At 28.3% G+C, this 17246-nt stretch overlaps 2 protein-coding genes across 2 annotated transcripts; both read right to left on the bottom strand.

Annotated features, from left to right (window-relative positions):
* Window positions 1–4341: 4341 nt before the first annotated feature.
* On the bottom strand, window positions 4342–11647 carry LOC132932750 (uncharacterized). The gene is made up of 12 exons (XM_060999115.1): window positions 11625–11647; window positions 10924–10965; window positions 7757–7962; window positions 7540–7677; window positions 7279–7350; window positions 7054–7140; window positions 6801–6896; window positions 6360–6377; window positions 5882–6019; window positions 5626–5793; window positions 5449–5551; window positions 4342–4404 (listed from the first exon to the last, which is right to left on the bottom strand). Exons 1-12 carry the CDS (start codon window positions 11645–11647, stop codon window positions 4389–4391), a joined length of 1107 nt encoding a protein of 368 aa, XP_060855098.1. The 3' UTR covers window positions 4342–4388.
* A 756-nt stretch (window positions 11648–12403) lies between these two features.
* On the bottom strand, window positions 12404–15022 carry LOC132932749 (zinc finger MYM-type protein 1-like). Its single transcript, XM_060999114.1, has one exon. The coding sequence runs from the start codon at window positions 15020–15022 to the stop codon at window positions 12404–12406; it is 2619 nt and encodes an 872-aa protein (XP_060855097.1).
* Window positions 15023–17246: the final 2224 nt, after the last annotated feature.

Genomic DNA, 17246 nt, shown 5'->3' with positions numbered 1-17246 from the left:
CACCTTTGTGTATAGCATTATTATATGGCTATCTATATATATATAATATTATAGAACCAGCGAATTACACATAATCATAATAATATTATACTTTCAATATTATAATATTTTAAAATAATATTAATAATACCGTATGTTGAAAACATTAAAATATTATTATTAACTAATTTTACTAAAAATATTATAATAATTATATTATAATTTCTATAAAATAATATTTTTATTACCGTATAAAAAAAATATTAAAATAATATTATTATTAAATGACTGAAAAAATATTATGTTAATTGGATAATTATGTTATTATAATAATATTATTTTTATAACAATATTTGTGTACTGTAAAAATAATAATATTATATTATTATCATTACACAATTGCTATCTGGGATATTAATTACGCCGTATTTGCGGCGCTGCAGCGGCAAAAAACGCACGTGTGCATCGAGCCTAAGCCCAGTACACTTGTTAATCAATTAAAATCATTTTTGAAAATTGAATACACTTCTTAAATTAATAATTTATTACCTAGTAAAATTATTAAATTAATTTCTGATTTTATTAATAACTGTTTAATTCTTTAATTACCCACCTAATAATAAATGATTTCAAAATTATTATATAGACAGTTTTATTAGTTTTCATGTTCCAGTATAAATTTAAGAAGGAGGTTCAAAAAGTTCTAATAATATCTGGATGAATGTAACAAACTAACATTACACTATTTTAAATTAGCAATTATAAAATTGATTTTGCAAACTGAATTTTTTGAATTAAAATTATGGAAGCGTAAATTAAATAAATGTGAAAAGCTTCCAAAATCTGGTCTCCAAGCACTTATTATGTGTGATGAACAAATTTATCCCAACATATTTTTGCTCTTAAAAATATTATGTACATTGCCAGTCTCGACCACTTCACCAGAGCGTATGTTTTCTACTTTAAAAAGAGTAAAAACTTATCTCAGAAACACAATGGGTCAGGTAATAATCATTATTTTTGTAAATTATATTATAATTATGAACTTTTACTAACTTAAATACCTACTTAATAGGAACGCTTGAAAGGACTTACGATGTTATCAGTGCATCGGGATATTAAGTTGAACCCCGATGACATACTGGATATTTTGGCGAAAAAAACAAAAAGAAAACTTGAAATAATTTTATAATTTATGAAAAATATATTTAGCTTAATTTAATTGTTTACTTTATTGTCATTGAAAACCATTATTATTTACCTCCTTTAATTAATTTATAATAATGAATTAATATAATATTGATGAGATTTAATGGCCAATGGGGGGGGGGGGGGGGGCATAGCCCACTAGAACGACAGTATAAACTTATATCCTAATCCCACCCCAGAACCAATTCCAAATTACGCCATTGCCAACTATCAACGTTTACTATTCATGGCCTACGGGAATCATGAGTCATGATTAAACATACCTATAGTATAGTCGACTAGACTCGAGCTAGGATATTTTATTAAATAATTAATATTTATATGTTTATTTATTATAATATATACATGTACCTACCTAGTACCTACAGACCGATACAATGGTTATATCGTGTATATTTATGCTAAATCAAATATGTATATAAAAACCAATATAAAGAAGCCACGGCGTGACCGAGTAGGCAAAAGAACAAAAGGCAGTAAAATATAATATAATAATAACGCAGTTTATTGAATCAAAAAAAATCAATAAAAAAAATGTATATAGTAATACCTACGCGACGTAAAGTGGTAAAACTAAACTTTTCTAAAAAATTATCGATAAACACGCGCGACGGCGGCACTCGGTTTGCACGTTATCTCCGCCGCAGCGGGCCCACCGTGAACAAAGTACGACCGCGCGCGGCCTGTAAATTTAGCGGGTGTAACGAACCAACTACTTCAGCTCAAATAATGGAAGTGTTTTGAAATAAATTAACAAGTTGACTGTATGAGTTATGTATATTTATTTGTATTTTAACGTAAATATTCTAAGTCCAAAATAATTAACTAATAACTTTGGTAAACGAGATGTGACTTAATAATTGACTTGGTGGTTTCTCTGCTGGTGCTCGTCTGATGGACACTTGTCCATCGACGTACCTCGTCGGTTATTCCTAATAGCTCCCTCCTATGGCATTTTAGTATAAAAACGGTATTACTTTCCGGGATTACTGATATTACTACTATTAGTTTTATCGATGTATGCCGCCCGGGGTTACGTGCTCCCTGCAGCATTTATGTCTATTATTGAATATATCATTATTATTATTATATACGTAGTCACAGCTCGTTACACGGGGAACGCGAATAAGGTCCGAGCGAGGACGCGGGAAGTCCTCAAAGGGGGTAAAGATGAAAAATCTGAAGAAATTGATATCTTCATATATAAACTAAATCATTTATATTAATAGATTAATAAATAAGCTAATCAATAAAATATATTAGTTTTTATCTTTAAATATAAATACAGTTCCGTAGTGACCGTCGCCCGATGCACACTTGCTTATCGCTGTGTCCCTCGTACAAATTGTGCTATCAAACGTGTTCATCATTTTTAAACAAATGTGATATGCTCATCAATGTCTCGTTAACGTTATTTTTTTTTCTCTTTAGTTATTTTCCTTCGGAATTTCATCGAGTGCTGAACGTATGCGTCAAACGACTAAAATATAAATTAAATAATCTATTTATTTTACATTATTACGCAACACTTCTGTACAGTTGCGTTGCGTTTTTATCTAAGGCCGTCGCCCGACGGTCTAATTACCTTAATCACCCATCGCTATCGCCACAATGTCTACTACGCATACCACTATCAAAAACAAAAATAATTCTAACACACTGTCACTATCAAATAAAATCAAAAATAAAACAAGCCAGAATAACAATTCGAATAAAACGAATATAACCAACAACTCAAACACGTCGCTACTAAATTCCGCTGAAAAAAACGGATGGACTACTAAACGACAAAAAGAACTCATTCAAGCTCTTCGTACACAACCTCGGATCTACCGCTCTCACCCCAAGAGAGCCTACATGTCAATAAAAAAACTATTCTCGTCAAGAAATCGCTACGAAGTATTCAGTTTAATGGAACAATCACCCAACCCCTCTGCAGAGGACGCACAGACTTCTTCTACAGAACCTGTAGCAAATACAATTATTAAACATATTATACCTCCCCCTATTTTCATAAAAGGCGTGGACGATTTTCCGGGCGTGTGCACAGAACTGATTGACCTGATTGGTGTTGATAATTTCCATTGCAAATCAACAGCCGACCGACTAAAAATTCAAACAACTAATCCTGAGTCGTATAGAGCGCTTGTTCAATTTCTAAGAAAAGAAAATGCAGAATTCCACACTTACCAACTTCAAGAGGACAAACCGATTCGAGTGGTAATTCGTAATATACACCCAACCACACCTTGTGAGCTAATAAAAGAAGAACTAGTCACGCGATTATTTGAGGTCAGACAAGTAACATCAGTCCTACACAGACTCAACAAAAACCCGTTACCTCTCTTTTTCGTTGACTTAGAACCCACAACTCACTCAAACGAAATTTTTCAACTTACTTCTTTACTTCCCCAAGCAGCAAAGAAATGTTTTTGCAACATTTTAAAAAATGTATGAAAAATATTTATTTATTCTATTAAAAATGTTTTTAAAATGTCTTAATGATCGCATTTACATTACTTTAAAAATGTTTGGTAAACATTTTAAATATGTTGTAAATACATTTTGTTTTTATAGTGATAAAAATATTTTTAAAACCATTTCTAATATTTTTTTTCATATATATAAAAATTAATTTTTGCTGTTTTTATACATTTATTTATGCAACACACCAATCTATAATTATTTATTACCTATATATAATATGTGTATAAACTATTAGATTAACCAACGTGAAGTCGAGATTTATTTTGAAGGGAGTGCTTTAATTTTATATTTAAATTAGGTACCTATTTTGTAAACATATTGCTTGGTTATAGGTTAGGTGTTATACTCTATTACATTTAGTCATCAATCTTTGAATTACAATAATGTCAAATATAAAATAGAATTATATCTATATCTGACAAAATAGTTTTTAGAAATCTGAAGTGTATACTGCATAGTAAATGTTTGTTGAACATTATTTTGGAAACAGGGAAAAGGGTCAACACCCAAAACACCTCCTTCCTGTGCTGCTAAATCATATACATATTTTATAAAAAGGATTTAGGAAAATAAAAAAACCAGTGACTGTTATTTGAATAATAAATGAATATTATTATTATAGTAACTTTAAAATATATTTTATGAATTAAAATGTATTATAATCATCTAATAATGGCGATGATTGTCCTGGTGGTATGTTTTCTGCAGACTTTTTATTTCTTTTTTCGTCTGTATTAAATAAAACAAAATAAAAATTCAACATAAGTATATGATTATAATTACAGAATACCTCTATACTGGGGTTAAAATGTATTATATAATATATCTATAATTTATTGTATATATGTAGTAGTCTAATAAGCTATTTATTTACTTTATAAATATATCATTGTTTCCTTGGGCCCTTTTATAAAATAAATTTAAAATATAATACATAAGCTAAGACTTTAGAAAATGTAAAGGCTAGATTTTCAAAAGTTATCAAACGTATCAGTACTTCAACTTATATTTGAGCCTGTTGTTCTAAAATCAATGGCTATTATGGTTCTCAATAAAAGCACAAACCACCAGTTATTATTTTTTTGTTTTCAACAATGTGACCAAAATAATTTATAAGTATTCCATATATGTAATGCCATATAATAATGTTTTACTCTCGAACTAACTAATTTAAATAGTTTATTGAAAGTTTAATTATTATCAACTATATGTTTATGAATTAATAAATACAATTACATTTCAATGTTTAAGCAAGTTGGCCGTTCTCAATATTTTTAGAACCACGACCCAAATTGCCCACCTAAAATCTTTCACGACCCACATGAAATTAATTATTTTAATGATTACGACAGTGTTTTGTAAATAATTATATGACGCAAATTATTATAAATAATAATTTTAAAACCCAAATAATGCAATTTGATGCTCACGACCCATCAAAAATTAACTAGCGACCCAGTTAAGAAATGGTGGTTTAAGCTATAATATTGAACTAACATTTTAAAAAAATTATAAGAAACTTTTAAATAATTGAATTATTTAAGCTAATGAACTTTTGTTAGGTGAGTTAAAAAACAATAGAACTGACACATTCTCATTATTTCTATAATATTATAATAGAGGTATACCTAACCTATACATTATATCCATATAATAGACATTTGTATATAGATACAAAAAACATATTTCAGAAATCAATATGAACGATTATTAATGTTGTATTATATGTATTGATAGTATACTATAATATATATTATGCATATGATAACATACCTAAGAGTTCTGGTAGGTGCTTGTGCAAACCAATTCATGACACTTGCAATGACATCCATCTTATAATGTTCAGCAGAATTAGGAAACTTTTTCCCCACACAGTCTGTAACAATAATTAGACAAATTATGCATACTTAAATAGTATAAAATTATAATATGAATAATAAAGATAATTACTTATAATAACTTTGAAAATTTTATAATTTTCCAATTTCTTTTTTTTTTTTTGCCCTTTCCAGCTGTAGTCAGATGCAAATGTATCAGTAAATATTGTCCTTAGTAAGCTGTTGGTTACTTTGGAAATCGATTTACCTTCAGAAGCAAACATAAATGCTGATACCTGTTATACATATTATATTATATATACAAATAATAACACCATTTAGTACAATAATATATACTTATAAAGAAAAGTTTTACCAATTTATCATTATATCCAAATATCCAAGGTCATAAGATGTCAGCTTTGATTCTATAGCCAAAAGCTTTTCTTCATCATTAATTGGAAAAGTTGATAATATATCATCAGTTTTTTCTTGATTGAATGTATTATTTTTAAGTGTTGAAGCCTCTTTATTTTCAATGAATGAATGAATTCAAGTTTTAAATAATTCATGTTTGATTTGAATTTTAGAAAGTCAGCTGTAATTTTTAAAACATTTAATTAATATATTTTCATGTATGCTAGTATACATTAGTGTGAATAACATATAGATTTATATGTAGTTAAAATAATAATAATTAATTTGTTGTTTTTATTATATTACCAGATAGTCGACAAAGTTGATGTCCTAACTATACCAACAGTTGATAGGTTTCATCTTTATTTGCATTGTTATTTTGAGGTTCAAATGAACAATAATGATTATTTTTTTTATTTAATTTGCACTTATTCTCAGTAATATTATCACTTATGAGGACTGAATCATCTTAAATTAAATCAAACAATAATTATAGATAAAATATAAATATATAGCGCATATCAATAATAAATAACAGTGCATAATATACTCAAATTCTGTGCATGTAATTTATGAGATATGTAATTAAAGTTTATATGAGCGGAGTGGTGTGGTAGGGGCTACAATACTGCAAAAAATAGTTGGTCGGTCCACTACTCTGCTCTCTTAAAATACTTAAAAGTTATTACTTAATTACTAGTTTAAAATCTGATTCAGTTTCAAAAAAAAAAGTAAAAACTTAAAAATGTTAAATGTAAAAGGTTTACTATCTATTATGTAACTTATTCTATATAATGCTTGAATTACAATAAATAATTCACTTAGATAAAAACTTAAAAATGTTTGTTTCATTAGTACCAATATTTATTCATTAACATAAAATATACTTACAGTTGTTATATACTGCACTATTGAGAGTATTTATATCTGCTGCATCTATTAATAGATGATTAACAGCTGATGATGTACTTGTATTTGCAGAAAATCCTGTTTATTGAAAAAGTTACATTTATGATTTAATAATAGTTTAAAATCTAGTAAATAATCACATTACACAAACTTATAATAATAAAGCTATTAAAATATCAGCTGTATTATAACTATATAAACTGTATTTTATTATTTTAAATATAAAAATATTTACCATTATCAATGACATAAGAATATGACATATTTTCCAATTCCACTTTTGATGCTGATGATGATGATTCTCCTGCAGGTGTGGTACTACCTATAATAAACAATAAACATTTAAAATATGTAATAGTATTATACAAGCAAACTGCACTTCATAATTACTTTTGAAAACCAAGTGTCAAACAACTTTAATGCAAATGTAACTACTAAAAAGTCTTTTAACTATACATACCTAACTTAATGCTTTGGTGGGGAGTGCTTGTTTTTTCTGCACATACAGCATTATTTTCAGAATCATGATTTTCTAAAAAAAAAAAAAAAAAGATTAAATGATTAAACTAAATACCTAACAATAATAATATTAATTAATACCTTTTTTTTTTGGGGGGGAAATTAGGATAGTCTAATTGGTTATATGATGATGACTTCTGTTTGACACTCATATGGAAAGCCTTAGAGTTATCAGAGTCAGATGATAAATTGGAGAATAAACCTTGAATGTTATTATCTTCATTATATTGTAATTTTTTTCTCATTCCACGTCCCTTTAATTCAGCATCAGAGTGTAAATTATTTTTATTTTTGTTTTTCAATAATTTATACATAAGTTTTACACCGTAATCATAATTATCTGTAAATTAGTAAAGAATAAATTTAAAAAAAAATTAACAATAAATAAATATGTATGTATATTATATTAAATTATATACCTATGTTTTTCTCAACTATTTTGATTTTAAATTTTTCCCAATCATTTTTATTTGGTTTTGATTTTTCTTTAGCAAGAGATTTTATCTTTGATAACCGAAACGACATAGGATACCAACATGTGTTGTCATCGATTATCCATACATTTGGAATTAAATCCGGAGTCTTTGCATTTGGAGGCTCATACAAATGTATGAGTGTCCACAGACTGAAATATAAAAATAAATAAATACATAAATCATGTTATTGTCTTTTTATTAAACATTAAAATAAATTAGTAGTTAGGTACCTATATAATTTAAATTCTTCACATAAATTGTAAAATAATTAGAAGAGAAGAGAACTAAATAAAAAATGCTAGATAATGTTATATTATATCAACAGGTATTTATAGAAGAGTAGTGAATTAGATACTATAATAATAATTTATATACAATAATGTACATAATATAATGTGTTTGAAAATAAATTGTTGGCTTATTATGCTGTATGCAATAGGGGGAAAACAACATAAATATGTTTGAGCTTGAAATATACATACTTTTTACAAATAAATGAAATGGGCCACAATTCAGGCTCTGATAATTTTTCGACTTCATAAACACCTATTATTGAGCTATCACAAGGAATTTTGAAAAAGTTTCTTTTAATTAAAAATTTTCTACCAATAATTACAGCACAGTTTAAATCAATAGAATGACATACATTTTCTATCATGACTATGTCTCCACAATCTAGACCACAGCAGTTATTTGGGAATTCAATTTTTAAGCTAAAATTGGGAAAATGTATTTTCTTGTACTGTGGACCCATACATTTGAGAGGTAATGGACCTTTATTGTAATGAATACGGGATAGTGAAGGAAATTGTTGATTCTGAGTCGCTAAGGATGGCAAAGACAAACTAACATCACAAAATAATTCAGCCATTCGGTTTCCAATCTGCTCTAGAGGCTTATTTCTGCCTCTAACCATTGACTTAATTTTTTGTAAGTAATTTTCAAACGGAAATGCTGAAATCTTATCCAATGTAAATTCATTGATTTTTGATGAAAAATAGTCAGCATCATCAACCAAGTGGATCAATCCGTGAAAGTTATGAGTTATAAAACTTTCATCATATATTTCAATAAATGATTGAACAAAATGTCTTAATAATTGTCTTGCATAGTTTCTTAAATCTAAATCCCCACAACTATTTGGGCTAAGTAAAATGGAAATTGCCACATTTAACGTCATGAAATTATTATATTTTTCTCTGTCTAAAACCCCTCTTGTGGCAACTGGTCCACTGTATAATAAAAATTAACGAAATTCAGTAGCTTTCCAACGGAGGAGATACTTTAATGCTCTTGGTTTTCTTACAAATTCTTCTGGAAGATTTTGGATTTCCATAAAATCTGATATCTTTTTAATTAACTGTCGTGATAATTTATAAGAAATGTCCCCCTGGTACCACGTTGTTAGCATAGTTCGCATAACTCCTAAATATATTAAATGCATGGGATCTAATATAATAGAATTTACAAAATTAATCTCGGGAATTCTGATTAAAGCAGTATTGCGAAGACGATAATTAGAATCAGCCCAGTTAATAAAATCTTCATGTGTTCTAGCTGTACAATTTAAGTCTGTAAATACTCTTTTATGACTAACAGTAGAACCACGAACAGTACAGTACAGTACAGTACAGTACAGTACATTTGGTGCATGAAAAATATCCTCCATGACCTTTAATTCCTAGCAAATCTTTTTTTACTGGTGCATCACAAACAAAACCAATAATTTTTATAGAAAATGATATACCATTGTTATTTGTTATGCCATGTTCGGATAGTTCCACTATTTCTGTAATAAACGAATCTAAAAACATATTCATATCACTTGGTTTTTCTAAACCATAATACAATCCAACTGGCAGAACAGTTTTTTTCAAATGAGGTATGTTGATTATTGTAACTAAAATAGGAATCACTTGACCGGATGAACTTTTAAACAATGGCAAGCCATCAACATTTACTAATAAATTAAGTTCATTTATATCATTAAATGAATAATTGTTTATCAACATTTTCAAATTGTGTTTCAAGCCAAAATGAATATAGTTTCCAGGTTCCAAAACTTTTTTTAATAAAGACATATTAGTTTTTAATAATGTTCTCGCATCAGTTGGAAGTTCATTATTTAAACAGTTAACATTATTTTTTAATCCAGTTAATAGATCAGTAACTGCAGTTGCAGTTACATTATGTTTAATTGCCCAAGACCGAAGAAAATTTTTTATATCCATGGGTGATTTTTCAGTATTCAAAGTTAGAGGTCCTTTTAAATTGTTAACTGTAAGTAAATTGTTTTCTTCAGACGTATCATTATAACTTGAAGTTGAATTAAAAACAAAATTTTCAATTTCATTAGATTCGGTTAGATTACAGTTATTTGTAATACATAGTTTATCACTATCTGTATCAGTTGATTCAACAATATAATTAGAATGACCAATATAAGATGATGTTTTATAAACTGGATCAGATGAGGAAGAAGAACTATTATCTGAATAATTAGAAGTTGAATCAACATTGATGTGTCTTCTTTTGGATCGCTCAGATAATTGATGAAAATAAGGACGTTTTCTGTTCATTTTCTAAAATAATGTAGAATATTTATATATTCAGTGAAGATTCAGGGTAATTATTGGGTTAGTAAATTATGTGCTTACATCAAACCTAATACAATCTACATTCTACAATACCTACATAATATACTATACAATAAATAATATTTTTTTAGGTACCTAATTAAAAGTTTAGAACTGAAACGATGATAAATAATTAAATTCTTTACTAAGAGCAGGTAGGTGTACCTATAATAATAAGTGATCTTCAAAGTATTATGCACCATAAAGACAAAACTTACAATTATAGCCAACTATAATAATATTATGCAGAATAAGAATATAACATTTTTGTATAAAATTGGTTCAATTTGAAATACTGACATTAATACTCTTGAGCCCTGTGCATATTAGATTCTTTCTAACCTATGAATCTACAAGAATTTCTTCATGTATATACATTTATACGTAGGTATTAAAATAAATTCCGGTAAATATAGTAAATATTATTGGAAAATGATAAATAATTAAGTTTTATTTAGGTGGTAGATACATTACCTGTTTTTTAATTCTTTCTGTGCTGTACTAGTCTGTGAAATACTGAAATGTGAATATTGGAGTGGAAATGTAGAATTATAAACCGCTGTAGGTACTTATTACCGCACCGAGAGTCGAGAGACAAAGAGACGGTCGTATACAGTCGTCGAGTCAACGGTTTTGGGTTTATTTCATTCGCCTTATCGGTGTTTACTATATTGTAATGCGAAAGCGGTGCGCGGCGCGCGCGGTTACAGACGACAGTTGCTAATCTATTTATTGGATATTCCATTTCAAGCTATTTTTAGGGTGTCCAAGTATCAAGTCTTTCCCATTTAATTTTGTGGTAGGTATATTATTATATATACAATATACTCATTAATAGTAAAGATAAGCATACACTTTTATGCCAACGTAACGGAGAGAAACAATGGTTTCGAATGTTTCTCACTCGCACTCGCACAGAAAAGCTTCCGAGTGACAATGAAACTATAATTTCCGTGACCCGTGAGAGAAAAGATATTATATAATATGTTGTCTGTATGTGTTAGCGTAAGCCGCGTCGAGACCAAAGAAACATTTGTCGGAAACACGTGTTTTCGACATTGTCGTCGACAATGTTTCCGATTTCCGCTCATAAGCGGTAACATAAATATTTGTCGATGACAAAGTCGGAAATAAATGTCGCTGACTAGTTTTTCTTGGTGTGGACGCGGCTTTACAGAAGTGTATACAATGTCGGCATGTCGCATATTAGCTATAGGTATATAAGTTAAAATATATGTATACACTAATTACACTAGTAGGTACACTACAGCTATAGTACTGCCTGTACTATACTACAAATATATTTTTATTATCGTAAAAAACATACAGATAAGTTTATTCAAAATAGGTTGATTCACTTTAATTTTTAAAGTAACGATGCTAAACGTTACTGCTGATCGTAAATTATTTTGGTATAATATGTTACGCACTTGTAAGATGGATACAAAACAAATGCGTGTGTATATATAGCGTACCTACCTATATATTATCTCAATAAATATTTGACATAATATAATTTGTGATATTATAAATTATAATAAACTATTGTATATTTTTATCACATAAAATGCATAAATTTAAAATTATAAAATATCATCAGTAGTAGTATAGTGGTTCGTGGCTTGTAGGCAGGGCCGGGCCGATCAATAGCAGCGCTCCTGGCAAAATAAAAATTTGCGCCCCCCTTCCTAAAAAAAAAATAATTAAATGTTAACTTATTTACCTATAAGCATAAATAATATTTACTTTAAAGCTTAAGAGTTAAGTTTATTATTTTATTAAATTAAAATAACAACATTTTAAGAATATTTTAAATTCAAAATAAAAATAACGAAGTTAATTAATTTATATTACCTACTTTGGTATGACTTTAATAACAAATTACAAAAAAAACAGTAGCACATAAACAAGAATTGTATAAAAAATGTAAATACAATTTAGTTTAACATATTTATTAAACAAATTTAACTTTTCTGGCTTTTTTGGAAGCAAATTCTTCGATGATTGAAGTGTAGTCTATCTTAGATGCAATTTCTTGTTCAATTGAAATTATAGCTAAATTTGATAGACGTTCTTGACCCATGGTGGAACGGAGATAATTTTTTATAATCTTTAATTTGCTAAAACTTCTCTCGCAAGTAGCTGTAGTAACAGGCATTGTTAAAAAAATTCGTAATGCCACTTCCAAATTTGGGTATACATCTTTTAGAGAATGTTGATGTATACATTTTAAAAAGTCATAACAGGTTGCAGTTTTAAATGATTCTATTAATCTAGAAGCTTGAAACTTGAAACTTTGAACTTCTGTGTATAGCTCACCGCCATTCAAATCAACACTGTATAATAACGCTAGATCATCAGACCATTTTTTGATATCATCAATTCCCATTGTAGATAAATTTCGACCAGACAAAAATGAGAAGTTTGAAGATATATTAGACATTTTTTCAAATCTCCATTTTAGACTTGTAATAATAGAATCTAAAGACTGATAGCATTGTAGCTTCACAATAGTTTCACTCGATTTATTAGTTTCTGTTTCATTTGACTCCAAGTTATATTTTTTACGTTTTATTTTTCTGGTAGTTAGAAATTCAGTGGGTATGTTTATTAAAATTGCAATTTTTTTAGCTTCATTCAATGCATTTTCAAAACCATTTTCTCGTATATTTTGTATGCATTCAATTAAACCTTCTAAACTTTTTGTGGCCACATCAATAGTCTGATTTTGATTCTGTAAAGATAAATTTACTTTGTCAATTTGTCCTAGTATAGAATCCCAAAAATGAAGGAGGCATAAAAACTTTAAATTTATTTGCTTCAGAATTTGCTGAGCAGATGTTGTTGTGTTTTTATTAAAATCATTCATGTTGGTCACTATATTGTTTAGTATATCATAAACGTGCTTAAAATTTAATTTTAGAGCACTCACTGCTTGTTTTTTTGTACTCCAACGTGTGTCACAATGAGATTTTAAAGTGATTTTCATAGTTTGCATTAAGAGTTTCCATCTACTTGTCGAGCCAGAAAAAAATAAGTATATATTTTGAATTAAGCCAAAAAATGTGATCATCATAGGTGAAACTTCTGCAGCATGAACACCTACTAGGTTTAGGCTATGAGCTGAACATGGTAAAAATGTTGCTAGTTCATTTACACGTAAAATATGTGATTGTACACCATTAATACTTCCAGCCATATTTGCGCCGTTGTCATAGCACTGTCCTCTACAGTCCATTATATCAAGTCCATTATTTCTTATAGTGTTTAATATTTCATTAGAAATCCCTGATCCTGATTTTTCGTTAGTACATATAAAATCAATAAATGATTCTTTAATCATAATCTCTCCATTGGAAATGTAGACATACCTGATTATTTGTGACATTTGTTCCTGGTGAGATTTATCGGGAGTGCAATCGAAAAGAATTGAGAAGTATTTTGATTTTTTGATTTGTTCAAATATAGTTTGTCTTACTTGTTGACCCATTATACAGATTATTTCATTTTGAATTTTATGAGAAAAATAACTAATAGTTGGTTTATTACTATCTGTAATATGTTTTACGTGAGCTAATAAAATAGGGTTGTAATGACTTATTACTTCCATTAAGCTTAAAAAAATACCACAATTTGCTTCTCCTATTTTGTCTGACGAACCTCTTAAGGCCAGATTATTTTTAGCGCAAAATAAAATTCCGTCAACAATAACTTTAAGAATACAAAACCATTTTTCTTTTTCATTTTTAATAGAATTTTGAAGCACATAATCAATTGTTTTACAGTCCCGTAATCTTTTTTCTAACTCCTTCCAGTCCAAAAAATTTTGTTTATGGTTCTTACTATTCTCATGCTCAGCAACAGAGGGATTTAAATGTTTCCAATCTTTAAAACCATTATTCGAACATGTGGATTTCCTAATGTCATTATTTGAAAAAAGGAGGCATGCAAAACAAAAAATTGCATTTTTTGATTTACTGTATAATAGCCATTGTCTTCGAACTTTTTCTCCGTTATTTAAAAATTTATAGAACCATTTACCGTCAAAATGTCTACCATCCTCATCATTTACTGGAAAATAATTATTTTGATCCATAAGGTATGGTCCTCTTTCCACCATTAAATCTCTAAATCTAGAAGTCATAGTCGGCCAACAACCAGGATCATTAAAATTAATGTTAATTTCATTACTTTCTTGGCTAGTAGTAGGTTCATTGTAATCATTGTTTTGTGTACTATCTTCAATTAAGTTGTAACGATCGTCAATTGTACTTTCAATTTCAATATTATTAATATAAAGTTCATTATTTACTTGGCTAGTAGTAGGGTCATTGTTATCATTGTTTTGTATACTATCTTCAGTTAAGTTGTAACGATCGTCAATTATTGTACTTTCAATATTAGTAACCGGTGTATCGTCTTTTTTTTGTTCAGTATTAATTGTATTATCCTCATCATATTTTTTATTAATCCAGCTACTCAACATTATGGATGATTTGATGTTGTTTTTCGGTCTTTCTTTTCTTTTTTTCTCAAACCAAGCCCCAGAAGGTTTTTTTTTTGAGGGGGACATATTTAATAGGTGATGGTCTAAACAACAACTAACTAACACATTGTTATTTCCTGCGGCTTGTATGCGGGTTGAAATTTATACATTGTTATAAATAAAATATATTACTTTACGATATCAGTTATATTGTCTATCGCCATGGTTGAAAATTAATTTCGACAATCAATATTCAATAGTAAATTTCGGCCTAGATTTTCAAATATAATTATATCAAATTTTGCACCCCCATTCCTACTCTATATTTTGCGCCCCTGGCAGGCGCCCACCTTGCCAGGCCATCGGCCCGGCCCTGCTTGTAGGTTTGAAAATGAATGAAAGGTGGTAATAATAATACAATTTACTAATTTATGAATAGGTAATAATTACAGAATTTAATAATTATTTATATATTATGTATCAATGTAAAACATCTTTATTATTGTAAAATGTAAATACTAAATAGTATACCACCTACCTAGTTAAAACTAATTAATTTATTATTATTTTTGCGTATATACTTTTTTGATACCTACTTAATAGATTTATTAACAAACTACGCGTATGGCATGTATACATTCGTATCATATATATAGTCCGATAGTCGTACGACGTACACTCGTTACTCGTACTGTCGTACCTATATGTGGCATTGTGGCTATATATGTATAACTACTGGCTACTATATTTCATTATATTATATAATATCAGCAGCTACTTATATATATAAACAATAATAGTATACTATATACAGTGGTGTATAAATTAGTATAATCATTGAGTATAGCGAATATAGATAGAATTTTATACTATCTATAGGTACTCAAAAGTATAATATAATAATATATAATTATAATCATTATAATAATCTATAGGTGTATTAAATTATTTATTCATCGATGACCAATATACTTATATATTATTATTATTAAGTAGTCATATTAAATTAAAATATAATAATTATATACCTACCTATATAATGAAATTTTAATAAAGCAATTCATTTATATTATATAATATATTAAACATATTATATTATATTTTATTAGTGTTTTAAACTATATTATTTTTAATATTATAAATATTTAAAAAATACTTTATAGTATATAATACTATGTAAATAGCTATATAGCTAGAATAAAATTATATTAAATATATAATTATATATATAATAATATAATTTAATACATTACTTTACAAAAACATGTTTTTAAAATGTAATCAAAAAAAATATTTTTCAGACAATATATTTTAAATGAGAATAATAAAATATATCATGAAATATATTTAATTGTTGTAAAAAAAATATTATTACAAAAATATTTAAAAAATGATGTTTTTAAACCTTTTAAAAAGATTATTCTTGCAACTCATTGCAACAGCAATGGTGTAATGTTTTAAATACATTTCTAAAACATTTCTTTGCTGCTTGGGTCACACCAAAATCATTGTTGAAGAACCTTACAAACCCAAAACAATTTCTCAATGTGCGAACTGCCAGGATTACGGACATACCAACTATGGGTACTCGCCTCGCTGCGTACGCTGCGGTAATGACCATCATTCATCTTCCTGCCGAAATTCACGTGATGAACCTCCTAAATATGCTCTTTGCCAAGAAAATCATCCTGCGAGCTACAAAGGATGCTCAGTCTACAAAAATCTGCAACGTCGTAAGAACCCAAATACTATAAATAATAACAAAAATTTAACTGTAAAAACTAATTATAATCTTAAATCTAAAAATGTACAAGATAGTCACCCATCAAACCACTCCATGCACCTTCCTGATCAACCAATAACTTATGCAGCTGCAACTTCCGGCCTATCCTCCAATCCTACTCCACCTCCTCAAGATCCAGTCACACCCCCCTCAGCCACTGATATAAATATTCTGTTGACAAGTTTCTTAAGTGAATTCAAAACTCTTTTAAATCCATTAATTTCTCTACTTACAAAAGTAATCACCAGTCTTTTAGATAATAAAAATAAATAACTCAATCACAAACAATTCCCTCCTAATTTTACTATTTAACGCAAATGGTCTCAAAAACCACATAAACGAGCTCCAATCTGTTTTGTACAATAGTCGTATTGACATTGCATTGATAACAGAAACCCACTTCACTAAGTATTCTAAATTCAATATCCCAGGATTTCATCTAATAAAAACTAACCATCCAGATAATTCAGCACATGGCGGAGTAGCCATACTAATTAAAACTTCCTTATTTTTTCAACCTCTTCCTGA

This window comes from Metopolophium dirhodum, chromosome 1 (assembly GCF_019925205.1).
Source record: "Metopolophium dirhodum isolate CAU chromosome 1, ASM1992520v1, whole genome shotgun sequence".
Classification (NCBI taxonomy): domain Eukaryota; kingdom Metazoa; phylum Arthropoda; class Insecta; order Hemiptera; family Aphididae; genus Metopolophium; species Metopolophium dirhodum.
This window is presented reverse-complemented; position numbering and strand designations above follow the sequence as displayed.

Bases quoted from the DNA above. Each gene is read 5' to 3' on its own strand.
- LOC132932750 (XM_060999115.1), bottom strand. From the start codon at position 11,647: ATGCCGACATTGTATACACTTCT. The intron at 10,966-11,624 runs GTAAAGCCGCGT...TTCACATTTCAG, and splicing joins CCGACATTGTATACACTTCT to TATTTCACAGACTAGTACAG. The intron at 7,678-7,756 runs GTATATAATTTA...ACTAATTTACAG, and splicing joins AATAGTTGAGAAAAACATAG to ATAATTATGATTACGGTGTA.
- LOC132932749 (XM_060999114.1), bottom strand. From the start codon at position 15,022: ATGTCCCCCTCAAAAAAAAAACCTTCTGGGGCTTGGTTTGAGAAAAAA.